The following is a 23,848-nucleotide window of genomic DNA, read 5'->3' as shown; positions in this document are numbered from 1 at the left end:
AAAAATATTATATGAATATATATCTTTTCATCATTAAACGATTTTCCTTCGTTATACAAAGTGTGATGATGCATAGAATTTGACAAATAAAAATAAAAATTAGATTTTATGCATCTTTTTTGCCTACAACAGTAAAATATTATTTAAATGACAATGTTGTTATAGGTGTAATAGCAATTCTCTATAACAGCTGAAAAATTTTGTATCCCAACAATACTGTTATAGAGAGGTTTGACTGTATACATAACCAGCTATAATATTTTATTTTGAAAAAAGAAACACCTAAATTGTTGGAGTTTAGGCTCGAATCTAACTTGTTCATATTGAATTGATTGAAAAATAGGCTTACAAAATGAGGAGGCAGACATATGCCAAAGAGAAATTGCGTAATTTTTGACAACTCTCTATTTTTGTCTTGTTTTTAAGTCTATCGTCTTTAGCCATTCGGATTGTTGATCTTGAGATGTGACCAACATATTGAAGGTGCATGTTCCAGTTGAATTCCTCTAAAATTCGTCCCTCTTCTCAAGGATAAAAATCCAAAAGGATATTTGTCTTTCATACACCTATATATCTAACCTAATTAATTTTTTCCTTCGAAGAGATTAAATTCTCCGTCTTTTGTCTCTAAAAATTTATGTTGCCTGCATCACTTATAGCCTATTTGGCCGAGTTTATTTTTTCTCCAAAAGTACTTATTTTTTCAATAAGTGTTTACTTTTAAAAAAGTGAGGTATTTGGCCAAGCTTTTGGGAGAAAATAAATACTTTTAGAGAGTAGCAAAAGCAGTTTTTCAGAAACTAAAAAAAATAGTTTTGCCCAAAAACACTTTTTTGAAAAGTACTTTTGAGAAAAATACACATATAAGCACTTTTTAAAAGCTTGGTCAAACACTAATTGCTGCTCAAAAGTAGTTTTTAAATTAATTGGCCAAACACAAACTGCTTTTAGCCAAAAGTACTTTTTAAAATAAGTTATTTTTAGAAGTTTGGCGAAATAGGCTATTAGTAGCTCTCGTCCGCATCCTATATTTATTTTAAAAATTTATTATTACAGTAGATAATATAAATTATACTCTAATATAAAATCTGATAACTCAAAAAACTATAGAACCGAGATAATTCATAAATTTCAAATTTTGAGCAGTAAGAGCAAGTAAGTAGGCTTTTCTCCGCAAAAACAATCTTGACTTTCTTTAGACTTTATAATATAAGGCCCTTTAAACGATCGTAAAGGGCATAAAATGTAATGACCTATCAGAGAAGGGGTTTTAGAAAAGAAAGAGTACCAATCCGGCAAACCAAGCAAAACAGCGGCTCCTACATAAATACAATAGAATGGAAATGTTGTCACTAGAACATAATGGCGGTCTCTAATTACATCTTAGAGAGAGATGTTCTACTTCTCGAAATTAGTGGCCGAGCTAGAATTTTTACTAAGGGGGTTCAAAATATTAAAAAGCATGCGTACGAGGATTGAACATCTAATACGTATACATTAAAAAAAAATATAACCTTGTATATACATGAAATTTTTCGCTGAAAAAAAGTTCGGATGGGCCTCTTGCTCCCACTTGGCTCCGCCTTGCTCAAAACATGAGATGTATGACATAAAAAAAAAAAAAAAAGGAGTCAGCCCGATGCACTAAGTTTCCTCTATGCGCGGAGTCCGAGGAAGAATCGGACCACAAAGATTGCATGCAGTCTTATCCTGTTTTTCGGCGAGAGACTATTTTCATGACTCGAACCCGTGACATCCTAGTCACGTGGCAGAAACATGAGATGTTCGACATCTAGTCCAAAAAAAAGAGTTGTAATATAGTTGATCCTTTCTGTCTCTTGAGGCCCGACGACCAAAATTAAATCTACTTTGTCAAACTGTTGAACTAGTACCTCTTAATTCCTTCAAAGATTTGCTCGGTTTTTCAATACTGAACATCATTATTTTCATTTTGTTGTTTCCTACGTACGATGTTTTTGAAATATATAAGGACTTCTAGGTACAAATTGAAAAACGTGTACAGTTAAGGTTGCTGCCCCCTTATTTAGTAGCTATCCAATCAATCACAGCAAAAATGATTAATTGAATTATCTTCCTTCTAATTTCTCTCCGATCCTTTTATTTAAACACTCTTTCACTATAGTATATTTAATGTATATAATACTCCCTCTGTTTCAATTTGTTTGAACCTATTTCTTTTTTAATTCGTATCAAAATGAATGACCTCTTTCCTAATTTGGAAACAAATTCACTTTATGAATGATTTACAGTCACACAAATTTTCAAGGCTTATTTTGAACCACAAGTTTCAAAAGTCTTCTCTCTTTCTTAAATGTCGTGCCCGGTCAAATGAGTTCATATAAATTGAAACGGAGGGAGTATACTAGTTCCATGACAGTGCTAAGTCTGGGCCCAAACTCATAATACAGAAATGGTAATTTTAATTTAAAAAAATATAGTAACTTGTGTCACATTTTTCTACTACATAATTAATTTAAATCTAATGGTTCATTATTCATTTCTTGTTGATAAGTCTTGTGGATAAAATTGTTCACAAAATCTTCTTATGCAGTATAGAAAAATTAGCTAGGAAAAAAATCAACTACATGAGAATTCCACTAATTCAACACGAATAAAATATGACATCATACAATTACCAAAATTCAAGGTAGTTTTAACTTCTTCGAAGTGATTATTGAAATATATGTTTCCTTAATATTTCCTCCGTCTAATTGCGGCACCAAGTTTGACAAAGTTCAAGAAATAAATGATGATTTTTAAAATTTGTGGTCTAAAACAAACCTTAGACATTTGTGTGTCTATAAATCATTTCATTAAGGGTAAAAGAAATTTTTTAAAGTTAAGTTGTTTCTAATTATAATAAGGTGATATGTTTTTTGACAGACTAAAAATAAAATGATGCTACATAAATTGAAACGGATAGAATAAGAGATAAGAAGAAATTCACAAAAAGTTACATAATTTACAAAGGCTCAGTTAAATTGTGTTAAGAAAATCAATGATGGAAAAATGAGAATACAAAGGAAAAAGTAGCATTCACGTGGAGCAATTTCATAGGGACAAATAGTACGTGAGGACGACAACTCTTTCGAATTGACGCTTATATATAATAGGAGAAAATACACAAATACCCCCCCCCCCCCCCCCCCCACACACGTATACTCGGATTAATTATGACACACCCAATTTTTGCGGGCGACCTATTACCCCCCTGACCTTATTTTTCTGTATTTTTTTACCTATTTTCGGCTGATGTGGCACAAAAACAATTAGATGCCCAGTTGCACAGTCGAGAGTGTTGCACACTCTCCGCCATATCGGCGCCACGTTGGAACTTTCTAAATTTCAAGAAATCAATCCATTAACACAACCCATTCAATTTCAAGAAATCAATCATAAATATCCGTAATCTTCTTCTGCATTCAATCCATTATCTTCTTCTTCATTTCAAGAATTCAATCAACTCATTTTCTTTCTCCATTAACACACACACATTCAATTTTATCATCAATCATAAATATCTTTTCAAGAAATCAACCAACCCATTTTCTTCCTCCATTAACACACACACATTCAACCCATTTGAATCTATTTAACAACGGTCTCCATTGGTGGGTGTTTGAGGTTTCAAACCTTGCTGCTGGAAACGTATTTAATCATCGAAATAAAGTATGGAAACATGAAGAACACAACTGTCTGCCATTGTTGAAGCTCAAAGCTTCAAGTTCGAATTTTCGGGTTGCCGTAACGAGCTCCACTTTGAGTGGGTAATATCTCAAAAGAACCGCCTCGACGAGAGGAGTTCGAAAACTGAAAATTTGGGATGTTTGGTTCAGATTGAAGTGTATTTGGGGTGGATTTACAGAGCAGCTGTATGAAGAACGTGATGAACATGGTTGCTGCCCAGAATTTGCAGAACACGATGAATGTGTGTGTGTTAATGGAGGATTCAAATGGGTTGAATGCGTGTGTGTTAATGGAGGAAGAAAATGGGTTGGTTAATTTCTTGAAAAGATATGTATGATTGATGATAAAATTGAATGTGTGTGTGTTAATGTAGGAAGAAAATGGGTTGATTGATTTCTTGTGTGTTAATGGAGGAAGAATATGGGTTAGTTGATTTCTTGAAAATAAGCACTTTATGATTGATGATGAAATTGAATGTGTGTGTTAATGGAGGAAGAAAATGGGTTGAATGTGTGTGCGTGTGTTAATGGAGGAAGAATATGGGTTGGTTGATTTCTTGAAAATAAGCTTTTTATGATTGATGATGAAATTGAATGTGTGTGTTAATGGAGGAAGAAAATGGGTTGATGGATTTCTTGAAATAAAGAAGAAGAAGAAGGGTTTAGTGATGAAGAAGATAAAATTAATGGAGGGTTTAATGGTTAATTAGAGGTTAATTAGTGTAAATATAATTAATAAAAGAAAAATCAAATGAAAAAATCAAAGGAAAAGTGGCACCAATGTGGCAGTGACGTGGCGCCAATGTGGCAGAGAGTGTGCAACATTCTCCACCTTGCAAGTGGGCATCAATTTTTTTTTGTGTCACGTTAGCCGAAAAAGGATACAAAAATACAGAAAAAATAAGGTCAGGGGGATAATAGGTCGCCCGTAAAGATTAGATGCGTCATAATTAATCCGAATATACATTGAGGGTATTTGTGTATTTTCTATATATAATAGTAAAATAATATACACACACTATCTTTAGCCAAATGTTAGGAGCCGTTTGACCATGAATAAAAGTTGGATACATTTGAAGAATATCATAAACAAATTATCTTTAGCCAAATGTTGATCAACTTTAACTTATAATTTCGACTTCCAACTTAAGATATAGATTTTGAAATTTGAAAAATAAGTTTTAGGAATTTTCAAGTTTTTACTAACAAAATTTTAACTTTTAAATATCATTATTCAAATCTCAATTAAATCATGCGCAAACACCTATCTAGTCATCTGTTATGTCCAAATCAAACCGGGACTTTTTATTTGTTACTAGAATACTTTCAAAAGATGGATTAATTTTGAGAAAATCTCCCCACAAGTCAACCAAAAGATTATATTCGGGAATCGTTTTGCAAAAATTAATTCATTTTGACTCTTTACAAGACTAGAAGTGTTTTAAAAGGCGGAGCGTTTTACATATACCTCGGCGAGGCGTAAGCCCCGAGGCACAGGGTGTAAGCCCCATGGGTATTTTATTTTTAGTATTTCATAAAATAATATAATTACAATAAATACTTTTAAATAGGTAAAATTCCATAAAAATAAAAGAAAACTATATATATATATATAATGCTTGATCCTCAGGAAAAAACTAATCAAAGCAATCCATTATACGCCACTTACAACTTGTAATTATATATAATATAATTTTACAAGTATAAACAATACAATGAAATAAAAATTATTATGAAATGCAAATCAACTATAACACCTTAACTTTCAAACAATGAAAAATCACAATTTCTTAAAACAATATTGCTTCATACTATTCATTTTATCTCAGTATTATAATTAAAACGTAACTCCTTCATGAATAAAATAAAATTACTTTCTAATAGCAAGATAATAAAATATGATCATTTTGATACATAGGACAAAAGACCAATGACAAAGTGAAAATGTACAATTCGGTTATGTATTTTGAAAAGAAATATAAAGTGATATTCACCCTCACGATGTTCTCAAATGTATGCAATACTACGACTTGTTATTTGAGTTACACCCAATCTTCTTATTTCTATAGATGAATAACTATTAAGTATCATTCATTTGTTAAAGAATTATAAGGGTCAACGATTCTAATTAAGGAATTTACATATAATTTGTGTAAGAACTGTTAGGCGAGCCCCGAGCGTTGGCCGTTAGGCGTGTTTAGGGCGTACAGTCGGGCGCTTAGGGCTTAAGCCTCACGAGAACTAAGCCCTCACAGGAACTAAGCCTCGCACGTGAGCCCCGAGGCGTTTTACCAGTGCCCCACCCCGGGGCGAGCTCCGAGACGAGCCCTGAAACTGCCTTTTAAAACACTGGACTAGATAAGAAAACCATTTAAAATTACAATTGGATCGATTTATAAATACTCATCGATAAGTTAGTCAAATTCCTTTCATAAAGGTCACCAATATCCATTAAATTATCAAAAATATCTTCAAACATTAAACCGTATTTTCCCATTTTGGTTAAAGGATCTCCTTAAGGTAATGACAACTATATTTGTTCACACTTTTCCCTCCAAAAAAAAGTCAGCATAATACTCCCTCTGGTTCAAAACAAGTGTCCACTTATAGCCTGTTTGACCAAACTTCTAAAATCAGCTTATTTTAAAAAGTGCTTTTCAAAAAAGTATTTTTTGGCGAAAAACAGTTTGTGTTTGGCGAATTAATTTTAAAATCACTTTTGAGTAGCAATTATTGTTTGGTCAAGCTGTTAAGTAGCAATTACTGTATGACCAAGCTTTTAAAAAAGTGCTTCTAAGTGTATTTTTCCTAAAAGTGTTTCGAAAAAGTGCTTTTGGGAAAAAATAATTTTTTTAGCTTCTGAAAAATTGCTTCTGCTACTCCTCAGAAACACTTATTTTCTTCCAAAAGCTTGGCCAAACACCTCACTTATTTTTAAAATAAGTACTTATTGGAAAAAATAAGTACTTTTGGGGGAAAAAAGCTTGGCCAAACAGGCTATTAGTCTTTTTTATTTTGGTTCAAAATATGTGTCCACTTACATAATCAAGAAGGAATAACTTTATTTTTTCGGATTTACCTCAATTTACTCAAGACAATAAATAAGCAAGAATCTTATTTATTAAAGGATAGTTTAGTCAAAATACTTACTTTTTCTTCTAGAAATCAGTATTTTGTTGAAAGATCTGAAAAAGGTTAAGTGAACACTTATTTTAAACTGGAGGCAGTAAAACACAGAAGTATTCGTCAATCTTTATTACTCCTCTCCATACGGCGAATATCCTCTTATGGATTGTTATAATATGATTGGCTTAATTACTCTTTGGCTTATCTACTCTTCTGATCCTATGTATAAAACCTTCGTGATGGTAAGAAATGCTACCAAAATTCAAGCTTGAGACTCTTGGTGAATTAAGTGGTTCGTGGATTTTTTAAAACTTTATTTATTTATTTTAATTTGATGCATCTACCATTTTATTAATAGGGCTCCATATAATATATTCCCTCTGCTTCAATTTGTTTTAACCTATTTATTTTTTAGTCCGTGTCAAAATGAATGACCTATTTCTTAATTTGGAAACAAATTCACTTTATGAATGATTTACAGCCACACAAATTTTCAAGACTTATTTTAAACCACAAGTTTCAAAAGTATTCCTTCTTTCTTAAATGTCGTGCCCAGTCAAATGAGTTCATATAAATTGAAACAGAGGGAGTATATTTTTTCATCTGCTTTTCATTCTTTTTACTCTTCACTACCCATCTATCTATTTTTTGCGGCTCTTCTAGTTATGCAATTTATTGATGTACCAGCTTAATGAAAATTATCTTCATATATCTATCACATCTTTTTCCTTTATGATAGGTAGAAAATGGTGACGCATCGAAGGATTATAGGACAATTTTTATTGGTGCTGTTTCTGTGCTTGAGCTATGACGGGGTTGGAGGAACATAATTATCTGAACAAGAAGAACTGAAGTTGGAGAAGAAATTAAAACTCCTAGTTAAGCCACCAAAAAGAACGATAAAGGTACGCGTCTCAATAGTAAAATGTAGTAATTATATTGAGAAGTCTTTTGTGTTTGCATTGCTATCATTATAATTTGGTATAACATAAATGATTTCGTCAATATTTTTACAGACTGAATATGGTGATATATGCGATTGCGTGGACTTTTACAAACAACCTGCATTTCAGCATCCTTTATTGAAAAATCACAATTACCATCCTCAGGTTTGTCTCCATTATATCCTTTTACGACTTACAATAAATTTATACTAACAATTATGTAAATCAATGGCGCGCAATTGATTGTTTTTCTTGGATGAACAGATGAAACATTCTTCGTTTATGAAAGAGAGTGTTCCAACTGCACTGACAAGTGATATGTCGCAATCAATAGGATTACGCGAGGAAGGTTGTCCTACTAGAACAGTTTCTGTCAGAAGATACACAAAAAAGGGTCTTATTAGACATACACTTTTGCCGCCAGCAGAAGGTAACGTAGTCGACCCTCCGCTTACTAATGTATACAGTAAAAATCGGGTCAATGTTTGATCCGTTAATCCGGAGCCGAGGGTATGACCAAATGAGCACGAGCATGTTCGGTTTTTTCTTCACACTAAGGTATCATGCCGGATGCAATTGACTCGAGATAGGGAAAGTGTGTCCGTTTGTTCGGTTACGCCGGTCCGATATGTCACACCCCAACCTTGGAGGTGTGGCCGGCACCCGGCACCCGAAGGGCCGAGCGAACCAACTGTGATATCTAAATAATGTAACGTGAATCATAGGCCGACGAGGCCACTGAATAACAATTGTAAGAAGTATATCATGACAACCCGCAAGCAGAAAAGGCCCAACAACACATATATGCATAACTAGGGCCGACAAGGCCACAACCAAGAAAGACAACTATTCAGAAGGCCGGCAAGGCCAAACACAATACCTGTACACTGACTGATAGTCTATAAGCCTCTAAGAGCACTAATATGCATCAACCGGTCGGGACAGTGGCCCCGATGTACCCATAGCCATACTCTCTCTCTCTATATATATATATGCATGCATCCTATTTAATGACTCTGACCAGCAACTCCGGAGAATGGAGTGCGAACATCCCTGCTGAACTTTGGTATGCTATTGAGAAAGGTACAACAATCCGTCTACCGTACCTGTGGGCATGATCACAGCGCACAAAATGCGTCAGTACGAAAGATGTACCGAGTATGTAAGACAGTAAGCATAGACATAACATAAGCATAAGAGATACAGATAACGTGGGAAAAGATGTAGAGACTACCTGAAACTCTGAACGAGGCCACTGAGGGCGACCATAATCATGCATAAATGTAAATGCATTCCCGTAAAATCATTCCTCACTGTGGAGGCATATATCATATCATATAATAATAATAAATCCCTCTGTGGGGTGAGCTCATCATCATAACATCATCTCTGCCCAACTGATCAGTGGCAATGCACAACTACGTGCCTACCCGGCCGCCTACAGCACGGCTCGGTAAAGAAAGAAATACATCTAGGTGCACAGCTACGTGCCTACCCGGCCGCCTATAACACGGCTCGGTAAAGAAAGAAACATGTCTAGGTGCACATATAAGTGCCTACCGGGCCCACTATAGCGCGACTCGGTAATGAAAGTAAATACATATATATAAGTGCAATGCAAGACTGACCTCAGAAGAAATATCATGGAAAAAGTCGGAGTGACCTATCGTCGTTATCTTCCGACTATCATTATTGTCGCTACATTTATCACTATTTGATCATAAGGCCAAAGAAGTAAAAGTACAAGGAAACATGTTATGAATTATTCACGAAGCCAAAGTCAGCCAAAATCTTATGAAATATGATCGACACAACTTTTATCGGAAAGAGTGTGCCAACGAGAGGTTCGTCACCTTGGAGCAATAGACAAGAAGATAAGGATTAACTCAATTAAAGGAAGTACAATCAACTCAACTTTGATGTGAAGAGTACCATAACTAATATCATTCTTCATTCGATAAACAAGAAGGATACGAAATGTGAAAGGTACTTCAATACAAACTATTCATGAGAAAAGGATAAGCTTAACCATTTTGGGACATAATCGACACAAGTTGAACGGAAAGTCTTTTAATCGATAGCCAAAAGGAGATGTGGACCATAATTTGGTACAAGTCATAGATTAAGTATGTGTCAGCTCAATTATAATGGAACGCGATCGATCCAAGTCAACGGAACAAATTTATCAATGAAAGATCATTTGAAATCTAGTCATGCCACAAAGAGAATAAAAACCCTACATACCTCGTCGATTGGAGTTATACACATTTCCATAAGCCTCGAACATTTTATAACTGACTTCCTACAAGATACGACCAATTCGAGATCAACTTTGAGCATATAGCCAATAAAAATCTTCATTTAGGCATTTTATCGAGCAATTCGTAGGCATGAGTTTGTAAGCTCTTTTGTAGTGTAGATTCTTGTAAAACACTACCAAAAACCTACTTTTATACTCCTCCTTAATACCATGATTCAATCCATACCATCATAACTCCAAACAAGACAACAAACCCAACACAAATAGCTCAACAATTTAGCCATGTCCATGGAAGCTTCAAATTTTAACCACAACTTATTCATATGAGATTTTCCCTCCATTTTCTTAGGTTTAAACACTTATAAATCTTAAGAAGAGGATAAAGGGATCAAAACATACCTCAAACTATGCAAATCACTCCAAACTATAAATTGCTTCTTGACGAAGTTTCCTTCCAAATATCGAATTAGCGAGAATTTACCGATTCGAAGATCACTACCTTATTCCTTGTGTTAGACTTGTATAATTTGCCCTTTGATTATCTTGTGTTTGATGGGGAAATATTTAAGGATGAATTCTAGGGTTTGGAGGTCTTAAGAAGAGGAAAAATAAGAGACAAGTCGTGGAAGGGGTGAATATATATACCAAGACAACTTTGACCACCGACTATGTCCACTGTTCCCGCGGCAGTTTACGTCCTTGGACAAAAATGAATATTTCTCTCTACTCCAATGTCGTATTGACGAGATGGAAACTAGACTAATAGACCTTCGATTTGATGGGTGGATCACCCCGTAAATCCAAGTATATTGAGAGAAAAGCTCCGAGACATCTGACCCAAATTTCATTGAAATTTACAAACTTAACTTGCGACGCCCTTTGTCGACTTTCGTATTACAACTCGTTTGACTTCCAAACTTAACAAGAGACCATTATACAATTCAAATACTTCATATCATTACTTGCTTATCATTTGGAGCACTCCTAATCTCACCCAAAAGCACAAGTTATCGCATTCCCAAGTTGCCGACTTTTGACGAAACTCATGCTTCTTTGATTCGTTCACCCTCCAAATCTTCCTCCACTTACTAATATTATTTATAGACTCTTGTGAAAGTACAAGAGGGGGGGGGGGGTGAATTGTAAGCCTGTTAAAAAATCTAGTCGACTACTGTTTGATGCCAGTCGACTGATAGCGAGACAGCCTGCACAAAATTATCAATCCTTCGATTTGCACAAGTATAAACCACAATAAATAGTAAGGGTGCAGAATATAATATGAGAGCAGTAAAATACATGACACCAGGAATTTTTATACTGGTTCGGAACCAATGTGGTATCCTAATCCAGTCCCCTTGGGTTGCAAGGAGGTTATCTCTTTAAGCTCTTTGTAGTTTGAGTTGAGTACAGCCTTTGTGGTTTTCCTCGTTTACCACCAACGTTTACAAGGTTGGTTTTCACTCGCTCACCAACAACGAACAAGGTTTGGTTTTGACACGCTCACCAACAACGTACAAAGTTGGTTTTTCACTCGCTCACCAACAACGACTCTTTGGTTTTCACTCGCTCACCAAATAAACGAACAATGACACAACCTCTCAATACAAAGCCTCACCAACTATACTATATCTCTCCTCTCCTTTTTGTTTACACAGTAAGTCACTCAGGATTACAATGCTTATGAAAAGTAGAGCAAAGAACTTGAGAAGGTTGAGACGAAAGTATAAGTGCCTGCGTGCGTTTGACTGTTGCAGTGTCTTCCCTTTTATATTTGGTCCTTGAATATTCTAGTCGTTGATCTTCAAAAATGCAGTGATCTTCCAATCTTGGAATATTCCTGATATCGCTCTAATCTTCCTTAAATTCTTGAATGCCTCCCTTGGTCCGTGACTTGATTCATCCAAACCCTTGATTTCCATATAGCATGCTTGTATATAGCTTTATTAATTGGAAAGAAAAGCTTTGTGCCTGTACAATATGATCTTTGTAACATAGAGAATATTTTCTCTTATTTGTCTCACGTAAAACAAGGCTTTCCTTATATCCTCTTTCATAATTTTTGACGCCAGTGATAGTATAGAGGAGATCTCCACTTTGTTGATCATAATAGGAAAATACATAAAAGAATATAATTTCCTTTCTCTCTTCAATTAAATATTTTAAGAACGGATCCTTCCTTTGCCATATACAAATCTGATCCCTTTATGGAATAATAAAATAATGTTCACATCATTGACTCATAATTTTCAACTTTTATAGACCTTCCTTTTTTAATCCAGTACCAGTCTCTCTTTGGATTGGAGCCTTTCCTTCTTTGGTGCAGTACCAATCTTCATGATTTATTCTTGCTGAATATATCGTCATTGCTTGTCGAAGTGTTCTTCTGGCTATATAAATTTGAGCTCTTATTTAAACAACCCAAGAGAATTTCAAGATTCTCTTCATTTCACTTTGGATCTTTATATTATTTTGAATGTAATCACATTCATCTTCTTGAATTTGGACTTTGATAACTCTGAATGTGGACACTTTTGTAAACTTGAGACATCTTGATACTCCATAGATTTTGGATCTTCCTTAAGCAACAAATTGATCTTGATATTTCTTTTTGTAGAATATTTTTCTTCCATAGAATCGTAGTAAATATTTTTTCCATAGTTCTTGCACCTTGATTTGAGTAAGTATTTTTCTTCCACATCTTCTTCCGTAATTCCATCTTGTAATATCTTCTTTTCCATATTTGATTAGATCTTCACCAAATCCCTCTTCATCACATAAACCTATACCAAAAATAAATTTACCACAAGTAAATGTTCTTTTATTAATAATTATGTTGGTTTGTTATCATCAAAATTAATAGGTGAAACCTTGGACCTAACATCTTGTAACCATTTTTATTAATAAACTAAATTCCTTTTATCCTCAACATAATTTCTTTTTGAACTTACGTCGACTAACTCATGATGCGACTTTAACGTGTGAAAATCCGAGGTGTAACACGAGATCATCGTGTCCGTTGGTCCGGTTAGCCAGTCCAAGATCATCGTGTCTGTTGGTCCGGTTAGCTGGTTGCGGTGTTGACACGCGTCAGGAAACCGTTCTGCCGTTTTATACTGACGACCGTACGGTTGTCCTACCTTATCTTTTTTAGGGTTTCTTTATTCATAAGGGATTTTGTGTTGCATTAAAGGCCCATAAGGCAAACCTATAAATAAAGGAATTCTCCCTTTTGGGGTTAGCTTTTTTCAGATTTCAACATTGTAATAGCTGTTACGCCCTATTTTGAACGGGTCCAAGATAGTTTGCAACTTCCCGGTTATTCTAACTGGTTTAAAAAAAAAGTTAGAGTCGCCACCTAAGTTTTAAGGGAAATCAGGAAACCTATATGTATTTATGTGGCTACTCCATTTTTAGTCCACGAAACCTATGAGATTTTAGATAAGGGTTTTATTTACCCTGAGGGGAAGGTATCAAGCATCCCTCAGAGCCTGTCCGAAGACAATCTTGAAACTTAGTTTAACTGAACACTAGAGGGGTTTATCTATCTGTTTATCATTATTATTACATGTTTTCAAAATGTTATGACTTCATGAAAAACTACACTAGGTGATAATATACTGAGTATATACAGTGTATAAAAATGTATTTATATCAAGTATCAAGTGCTTATAAAGAATGTATATTAAAAAAGAATATATAAAAGAGAATGTACCTCGTAAGTATAAAAGTGTATAAGGATTCGATGAAGTCTTCGAGTTCCTTCCGAGTGTCGTCTTCGGGATGTGTCTCCGGGTACCTGTATAAACACTTAGTAAAAGTGTTAGTAAGAGAATAAATAACTATCGAATGAATTAAAGAAATAATGAATAAACTTAACATAAAAACCCGTCTTTTGTACAGGGGAGGCCTTGGAAATCGACGGAAATTTCTTCATTGGCCAAAAGTGTAGTATTTGTAATAAATTGCAAGATGAAAGAAAAAGTATTAGTTAAAAAAAAATGAAAAAGTCAAAAAGTAAGGTATGTGACATAAAGTCTTTAAAAAGTGATTTGATAAAGATTCTTTGAAAAAGTAATGTGACCAAAGTCCTTGAAAAAGTAGTTTGACAAAAAGTTATTGAAAAGATGATTTGACATAAAGTTTTTGAAAAAGTGATTTGACAAAATAATGATGAAACTTAATTTGCCCCTAGGATTAGTGTAGTGTATGTAATGTAACAAATGTATTGGTGAATGATGTATGTAAAAAGAACATAAGAATACAAATGAAAATATAGGTAAACATAAATATGATGTATAGCCAATGTAGAGTAAATGTAAATAGCAAAATATATATATATAAAATAGGCATGTAGTGTGATGGTATTGACAAAAGTGTAAAGAAAATACTTGACAATGTATACATGTATTGAAAATAAATAAAGTTGTAGAGACAATATAGCAAAAGATAATGCATAAAAATTGTAGAGACAATAAGTGCATTTCTTTTAATGAAAAGTTTCTCTCTTCTTTTCTTAGTAGTTAAGTAATGTAAATATGTACATGTATATGTATATAACGTATTTGTATAAAAAATATATAAAAGAATAGATAGATGTAAGATAATATAAAGGAAAAGTGTGGAGAGCGTAAGGAAAATGTATGTAAAATGTAAAGAAAAATGTATAGAGAATACAAAAATATAGAAACAATATATGAAGAAATTTAAAGACACAATGTATATAAATAAATGTAAAAAAAATATAGATAAATAAATATAAAGGCAATGTATATAAAAAAAATATAAAGACAATGCAAGCAAATAAATGTATAGACAATATATATGAATAAGTAAAGAAGCAATGTATGAATGAAATATAAAGACAATTTTAAAAAAATATAAAAAGAGGAAGAAAGTGCTAGCCTTACTAGTCTTCCTATAGAAAGAAAATCTAGAGAGTGTAGAGAGAAGAAAAATGTATGTGAGGTAGTGTGCAAGTGATGAGAAAAATGAGAGGGAAGGTCCTCCTTTATATAGGCAAAGGTAAACCACTTTTTATCCAAATCCATGTGCCAAAACCATGGGCTTCACAAAACCATGGCTTCTCAAAACCATGAGCTAAATCTTATCTGTGTTTAAAATTAGTTCTTCCGACTTCCATGTAATAATAGACTGTAACTAAAAATAATAAAGTATAAAAATATATTTAAGGTAATTTCGTGAATAAAGTAAAAAATGTGATTTGAATTAAGGAGACTTGCTAATTAATTGAAGTAAAACTGTATTAGCATGTTGTTTATATACAAACGACTGTAACAAATTGATAAAAATTCCTATTATTTAAAAATAAGGACAATCATCAATAAATTATATTAAAGTTAGAAAATGTATAAAAACAGTATATTGTGCTATTTAATGACTAGGAAGCCTAAAGAAGTTAATTTTTAAATATAGAGGGCCAAAATTGGGTGTCAACAATGCCCACCACCTCATTACCAGCTGCCACTATATAACCACCATCACCAACCTCCTTGATTCATACAACCAATATGGTCATCACTAGCTATCACTTTACCACGTACTATCATCGTCGACCACCACTACCTCCGAACAGTTTTAGAAAGTGGTTCATTAAAAATAAATTACATAACACCGTGTGAATTACAATATTTGTAAATTTTATAAATATCATATTTATTAATAACTTATTTGAATTCTATATTTATTAACTTTTACATATAGATAACTATACATATTCAGATGCTGCAAAAACAATCTTGAATATTCAGTATACAAAATTTAAATGTAATATCTTAATACTCAAACATATGCAAAATCAGACCTCTTAATCTTAAGAAAAAACAAATGAAGCCTAACTTTTAACTAGACTAGATATTAAATAACTTGGGTTGTAATCATCAAAATATCTTTAGTGCATACCTAATTTAATATTCATCAAGCATTTGGGAGCAAAATAATTATGTTAGAGACTATTTTTCATTTATCAATTGTTAATTAATCCAAATTGGTCCTACATTAATTAGATTTGTGGTATACATGGTGACACTTTCCTTTTTAGGGTACATGGGATGACTTCCTAATGGAAAATGTATTTTCTCCTACAAAAGGAAAGAAATAGAGATAGGGAAGAAAAATAAATAAATATTAATAAACTCCCTAAAATTTGTCCACGTAGCAAACGCACCTTTGAAGTCAACCACTTGAAGGGAAATTTGCAAAACCATATTTCTACATTTTTTTTAAAAAAAGAAAAATTATTTTTTAAGATGGGGGAGGGATTAAGATTCCAACCCTCACCATTCCTCAGAAACATAGTTTTTTTTGCAGCCGCAAAAGTTAAACAATTAATTATAGTCACGACTTGAACCTAACCGACCATTTAATTTATCATATTATGATATGGAACTTTCCATTACTCAGTCAAATTACTCGCCAAACATGCCTTTATTTTCTACTTCTCCCCCCCCCCCCCCCCCCCCCATACCCTAGCCCCAGCTCAACAACATACTTTTCAATTCTCATCACAGGCCATGACAAATAAACACACAATATATACATATAAATTAGTATATATTCCTTTATCTATAATTCATCTAGAGCTCTCACTCCCTCTCTAGTTCTTCCTCTTAAATATTGTCTTTTCATACGATGCTTAGGTTACCAAATATTCCAAATCTGAACTTTCCTACATTTTCAGAAGAGTTTTTGCCTAAGCCATGTATGGTAAGACCAAATGAAGGTATCTCAGTTTTACCTGCACCACCTCTAACATTACAACAACAACTACGCATTAGTCCCAAACCATCACCAACTGCGATATCCCCTAAGGAAATATCGAAGAACAATGCTACTAGTACTAATACTACAATGGATTGTACTTGTAGTAATAGTAGTAGTTGTAGTAGTAGTAATATTGAGAGATTGGCTTCCATTTGGAGAGAAGTTCATGGGTCAAAAAACTGGGAAAACCTAGTAGATCCATTGGACTCTCTTCTCCGCGAGGAGATTATCCGATATGGAGAGTTTGTGGCTGCTTGTTATGATGCATTTGATCTTGATCCAAATTCAAGAAGATACTTAAATTGCAAGTATGGAAAGAGGTGGATGTTGAGTGAAGTAGGGTTGGGTGAATCAGGCTATGAAGTGACAAAATACATATATGCTACTCCAGACATATATGTCTTTCCAATTGGTGGCAATAGTATAGGCTCATCATGTGGAAAATGGATTGGTTATATTGCAGTATCAAATGATGAAGAAACAAAGAGACTTGGGAGGAGAGATGTGCTTGTTAATTTTCGGGGAACGATCACTAGCCCTGAATGGATAGCCAATTTGATGAGCTCATTGACTCCTGCTCGTCTTGATCCTCATTATCCGAGACCTCAAGTTAAGGTTGAAGCTGGATTCTTGAGTTTGTACACCTCCAATGAGGGCAAAAAGTTTGGCCTTGGAAGTTGTCGGGAACAATTACTATCCGAGGTAGGGAGAGTACTAAATAAGTATAAAGGGGAGGATATGAGCATAACTTTGGCAGGACATAGCATGGGGAGTGCATTAGCGCTCTTACTAGCTTATGACATTGTAGAGTTGGGCCTAAATCAAGACAAGTTGTTGAATATTGATCACACGGTACCTGTGACCGTTTTTTCCTTTGGAGGGCCAAGAGTTGGAAATTCAGGCTTCAAAGAGAGGTGTGAAGAGTTAGGTGTAAAAGTTTTGAGAATAACAAATGTAAATGACCCCATTACAAAACTTCCTGGGGTGTTTTTAAATGAGCATTTTAGGGTTTTGGGTGGGAAGTATGAGGTTCCTTGGAGTTGCTCATGTTATGCACATGTTGGAGTTGAGATCTTGTTAGATTTCTTCAAGATGCATAATCCTTCATGTGTACATGACTTAGGAACTTATCTTAGTTTGCTCAAGTGTCCAAAGAGGTTACAAGTTCAAGGAAAAAAAGGCGATGATTTCTTCAATCGCGCAAAGGAATTTGCCATTTCTGGGGCTCAAAATAAATTAAACTTCAGTGCCTTGCAATTGAAAAATGCTGCCATGAATATGGTGAACTTGGTTCTATCCCAGAGAACTTAATAAACTTCATGGCATGGTCTAGAGTGATGTGTTTTAACCCAAAAATAGATAGCTTTTTGGTTGAATTATATATAGATTTTGCATCGTCTAGAAAGATCATGAGGTTAATTTGCAATACATATTGTACAATATTAATGATTGTAAATAATGCCAGGAAAATCAAGTCGACATCACATTGTCTTATCTCTTTTTTTTTTTTTTTTTCCATTTTGTTAGGTATATTTGGTTATGGAGTAACCGACCACAAAACTTCACTAAACTGAATAAAAAATTAAAGAAGATAAATACAGGGAGATGCATATGGTGTATATTAAAGTTATAAATTATTTCATGCATATGGTGTGTATATGTTCTTTGATAGTTAGTACTAGTAATAGATTCTCTGACCAGGTCAATAGACAGGATTGAAGAAATTAAAAATAGATTAAAGTATAGACAAGAAATAGAATGAAAATGAAATTAAGGGAACTAAAATACAAAATCACATAAAATAATTAACATATAATTTACGGTAATTTAATTAGAAGAAAAATACTTATCATAAAGTAACATCTTGTGCTCCATATTTATGATTCCTAAATGTTTAGCATTTTTTGCTTAATTTAAAAATGAGCACATATAACCAAAATAACATGCCAAATAGGGGGAATAGCCGTATCACCACCGAGCTAAACTAAACACAGTAACACACAGAGAGATTTATTACTACAGTAATAAATAAATAAATAAATAAATAAATAGGCAACCCTCGATTTTGACCGTCTGTTTTTTGTTCCTCCGTCCAAAACTTATGTTCCGATTTCTCTCAACTATATCGAGTATGATTTATGACTAATTGTTTTCTAATTTAATTGAACTCAGCCTATAAGTTTCCATAAAGTTTAACTTAAATATATAGGAACAAATGACATGGAACTTGTAACTTGTAAGAGGAAATAAATACTATGAAAACTTTATATGTCTTTATCAAAAAATTTGTTTGGCTTTTGAGCAATATATATACAGCAACTATATGGAAATGGTATCTACACCATAAGGATGCTAACAAGTAGTAGTATTATTTATGCCGTAACGACACAACAACTACGTCTGAAATGTCGTTAGTTATTCGAGTTGACTATATGAATTCTCAATATCTATTTTCAGTCCATTTAAATTTACTTTGTTCAAATACTTTTACCACTTCTATCACATGAGTTTAAATTGTATGCACGTGTGAATTGTGAAAAAGATTTAGACAATCAGATCATATATGATATATGTATTAAGTAATTACGGGTAAATCTCTTAATTAATAAGCATATAATTCACTCACGAAACATCAAGATCAACTTTAAATGCATTAGCCCCTTCTTTTTGTTCCTAGTTTGAGCAAGAAAAACTCAATTGATTATTATAGCACGGAAGAGGAAATTGATGCAATAGAGGTTTGACTCTATAAATGATGAAAATGACAGAGACGATAACGAGTATTTGGAAAGAAGAATTACTAGATGAAAATGAAAAACAAGATGTCTCTCTTGATTTAAAATTTGGATTCGACTATATATGGAAAAGTTGAAAAAAGAAAAAGGAATGGAAAAGTTGAAAAAAGAAAAAGGAATTCCAAATATGGATCACGTAGAAGAATGAGGTCAAGAAGTAGCTAACCTTTCTCTCTACATCAGTCGAACATAACTTATAATGGTCAAAGAAGAAATCGTTTCATCCATCGTGAAATTGTTCTTGATTCTAAACTATAGTTGGCGTTATATTGTTATATTTCAAGTTTGCTTGCATTAGTGGCCGAGTCAGGATTCGTATTAAGGGATGTCAAAAAATATAGATATGAGCATGACCCAGGTTCGAACCCGCAACCCTAGGAACTTCTTGCAACCCCTTAACCACCACTAAGCCTTCAGCTTGTGTCAAGGAGTGTCATGTATACATACCTATAAAACCAGAATTTCACCTATCTATACAATATAATTTTCCAGCGAAAGAGGTATCAAGGGTAGCTCAGACTTGCACCATGAGGTAAAAAGAACGGCACCTCTCAAGGTGAAAAATAAAATAAAAATTTCATCGGTAGTATAAACCGATCTTTATATATGTTGTCAGTCTAGGTAAATTTATTTAACTTAAATTATTAATGGACTTTTGCAAATTGTCGTTGAATTAAGTGACAGCATTGTTGCTACTTGCTACGTACATATTTTCTCATTGCATACATGAAGACTGAAGTATAATGTAAACGTCCAGTTTCAGTAAAGAAAAACGATAAACTACAGGAAAAGGTGGTTTACCAATTTGCTGGAATGAATAGTAGTTGTTGTGTTCTATTCACACTCGACAATATTCAAGAGCTTAAGTCAGATTGTTGAAAGTTTAGATAGAAATTAAAGGGAGCTTCTCCGACCAAATCTGAAAGAGAGCATTGGGATTAGGATAAAAAGAATAAAAGAAACACAATTAAACACAAACAACAAAATTTAAAGATGAAATTAAATCTATAGAATCCACAAAAAGAATTGCAAGTGTACGTAAATTATAAGGCTGTCATGCATGGGTGAGAACATCGCGGCCGCAAAATCACATTCTCTTCTTCTTCTTCGTTTTTTTTTTCTTGTTGGTTAAAATGCTATATTTTATAGAATTTTTTATTGAAATTTAATTAACTAAAATCCACCGATAATATAAAAAGAATTACACTATCAGTTTTTTTTTTTACTGTTGCAACAAATTAATTAGCAGGAAATTTGATTCCCAAGTTACATTGCTGTATAATAATAGTCATATTTTCCTTTTGCATGTCCCTTAAGAAATTATAAATATAAAAAATAAAAAATTACTGTTTTTATTCTTATGTCTCTTTAATAAATATGCACTGTTTTCAAAACTCGACTATATATTTAAAAGAACAAGGTTAAATATTTGAACTCAATCAATAAATCACTCGTTTGAACTCTTCAACTTTGTAATTTCTATGTTATGTAATCAATATTGTTATCTCAAAAGCAATTAATATTAAGCGTAAAATAGGAAAAGTAATTAGTTTTTTTTTTTTTTTTTTTATAAAATGACAAGTATTTTAGGATAGATATATTTTTAGTAACTTTGACAACTAATATAGGACGGATGGTGTATAAGTTGAACTCATACCAATGTTTATAGTATCTACAACCAAAGGGGCCTTCAATGTGTAGGGTAGTTACTGGCCAAAGTTGGGTTCACAAAGGGGTGGGGGATGGGGTGAAAATGATAGTGCAAATATTTTAATTGAAGTATCTTATTTTTTTAATTCTTAGAGTCTTTAATTCGTTGTGCTTTTATTAAGTTTAGCCTAAATCAACTGCGCTATTTTCTCTTCTGATTTGAATCAATTTCTGAAATGGAAATTCTTTTTAGTTTTTTATCGATCCACATATAATCTAAACAATATTCAATGTTTTTAAAGATCCATATTTGTATCTATATCATACCCGTATCATATAAAGGTTAGTACTGGACCTAGCTTTAGATCCAATATATCTTTGACAGCATAATATGAAACTAAAGTAGAAGCAACAGTTGCGAAACACCACCAAAAGATGTGATGCAGCGGATAGGGCTGCTCCTCGCTTAACCAGAGGTCTCGGATTCGAGCCCGGGGCGTGGAAAAATCCTTGGTAGGGAGAGCTGCCCCCCAAAATGGGGCCCTATGCGGCGCGGATCCGAATATAATCGAGCTCCAATGCGGGTACCGGACACCGGGTGGGAAAAAAAAAAACAGTTGCGAACCTAGAAATTTTAATCTGTAGTGTCGACATTTAAAGAAGCTGCAAACAAATAAATAGTTTGTTGTAGTGATTTTGTATTAATAGAAGATATATTCTAGACAATGTAAGTAATAAAACACAACTTAAGTAGATTGCTACAATATTTTCGGTGAGTTTTTTTTTTTTTAAAAAAAATTGTATTCATGATGATCTCGTAAAAAATGCTTAATTTTAAGTGTATTTTTTTCATTTTAAAATTCTAAAGGAGCCTTGGCTCAATAGTTTAGTTGATTGTTAACTAGTGTAAGATTAGAGTGTTTTTCCCTGTGACGTTTGGTGTCTAACAAATGAGGCTAAAACTTTTAAGACATATACAATTAAGGAACTCGAACCTCTGATAGTAATTAAACGAATGATGAGTTGTGCATTGAATTGGGAAAGTGCTATATAATTTATATATTCTGTTGCAGCAATTTGTATAGTAGTTTAACATTAAAGATCTGATTAGGGACATAATCGTAGACTTAGGCTGCTTTTTAGCATTAAATTACAAGTATCAAATTAAAGCTGTCTGAAGATTAATGATATGCATGTTGAAGCTGACGATACTAATGGAAGTCATGGTCAACGACTTCAACTTATAAATATGATTAACTCGAAAATATGATCACCTCAAATATGGAGATCTTAAACAACACAGATTTACCAAATCAAGATTCAAGAATACTATTTATCCTACGCTACTGCAGCTCTTTTTTTGTTTAACAATCTGGTATCCTACATATATTCTCCCTAGTTATTCAAATTCACGTCTGAGTATAAGACCCATTTAAGGAGAATCATTACGTATCCGCAATTTCTATATTATTAAAATTGGATTTGACTTAATTAAAGGCAGAAGGATCTTGCCACATTCCTAGGTGGTTATTTTCCTGCAGTTCATCAAGCTATAAGTTTAATTTATGTGATTGATTAAGAAATCTTGTCTCTAATTGTGACGGAAGGGCCATCACAAATTTGTAACGGAGTTATTAATCAATAATACAATTCTGTCTGAATTTGTGATGATCAATAATTTGTTATATAGATCGGTTCAATTTTCGACTTAATTGTGACGAATTTTTTCATCACAAACCTTGTTTTTTTTCTTGTAGTGTGATGTTTATATATACCACCTTCAAATACATAACACATGTCTTTATATACACTATAATTACTAAGTAATAGTGAACGGACCATTCTCACCTCAATTTATTAGTTAATAAAGTAAATTAATATTGTTTGATGTAAAGATTGAATTCAGTTTTAACACCAAATTGGTTTCATTCCTGCTAGGGTAAGGAAATTGCATGGTTTGTCCTTCAAATGGACTGATATTTAATTTTTGTCCCTCAAATGGGCTGGTCTTTAATGTTTGCCCTTCAAAATCGAGCGTATGCTTAGAGGGACATAAGTTTTTTAGGGAAACTTACTCAAATAGCTACCTTTTGTTACCTTCTAACTGGATATAACTACAAATGCAATATTACCCAGTGTAGCTGATGTTTTGACAAAACGCATGTATTCCAGTTATTTCAAAATACAAAGAAATATAGCGAACAGAAGACAAGTTCCAGCGAAATCAGAAGCTATTTTTGGAACAGATTTTTTATTTTATTTTTATGAGAATCAATGTAAATGGTCCCATAAATCACACAAAACGCATGTTCATCCATATCAACTCAAATATCTCTGTCCACTTCTATCACATTCAAAAAAATTGAATTCAAAACCAGTAAAACTTCCAATTAGAGGAAAAACTTAACGAGCTATGTTTTATACTTTCAAATTCTTCTAATCTGAAGTTGAAATACATTCAATGCCATGTGAACGAGCATATATATAGAATCATGTGAACGAGCATATATATAGAATCATATATATAGATCTTCTAATCTGAAGTTGAAATACATTCAATTATGCGTTTTTAGATTTTTGTTTTGT

General features: G+C 33.2%; 1 protein-coding gene and 1 long non-coding RNA gene across 2 annotated transcripts; one reads left to right on the top strand and one right to left on the bottom strand.

The window, feature by feature from the left end:
- Positions 1 to 12,020: 12,020 nt before the first annotated feature.
- Positions 12,021 to 15,022, bottom strand: LOC132610104 (uncharacterized). Its single transcript, XR_009571018.1, has 2 exons — positions 13,750 to 15,022; positions 12,021 to 12,817 (listed from the first exon to the last, which is right to left on the bottom strand). It is a non-coding gene; the product is annotated as an uncharacterized LOC132610104 (long non-coding RNA).
- A 1,663-nt stretch (positions 15,023 to 16,685) lies between these two features.
- Positions 16,686 to 18,128, top strand: LOC132610300 (galactolipase DONGLE, chloroplastic-like). The gene has a single exon (XM_060324608.1). It carries the CDS (start codon positions 16,686 to 16,688, stop codon positions 18,126 to 18,128), a length of 1,443 nt encoding a protein of 480 aa, XP_060180591.1.
- The last annotated feature ends 5,720 nt before the right edge of the window (positions 18,129 to 23,848 follow it).

This window comes from Lycium barbarum, chromosome 9, assembly GCF_019175385.1.
Source record: "Lycium barbarum isolate Lr01 chromosome 9, ASM1917538v2, whole genome shotgun sequence".
NCBI lineage: Eukaryota > Viridiplantae > Streptophyta > Magnoliopsida > Solanales > Solanaceae > Lycium > Lycium barbarum.
The sequence above is the reverse complement of the archived record's forward strand: the minus strand, read 5'-3'. Positions and strand labels throughout refer to the sequence as shown.

Excerpts from the sequence above, each read along its gene's own strand:
- LOC132610300 (XM_060324608.1), top strand. The coding sequence starts at position 16,686 with ATGCTTAGGTTACCAAATATTCCAAATCTGAACTTTCCTACATTTTCA.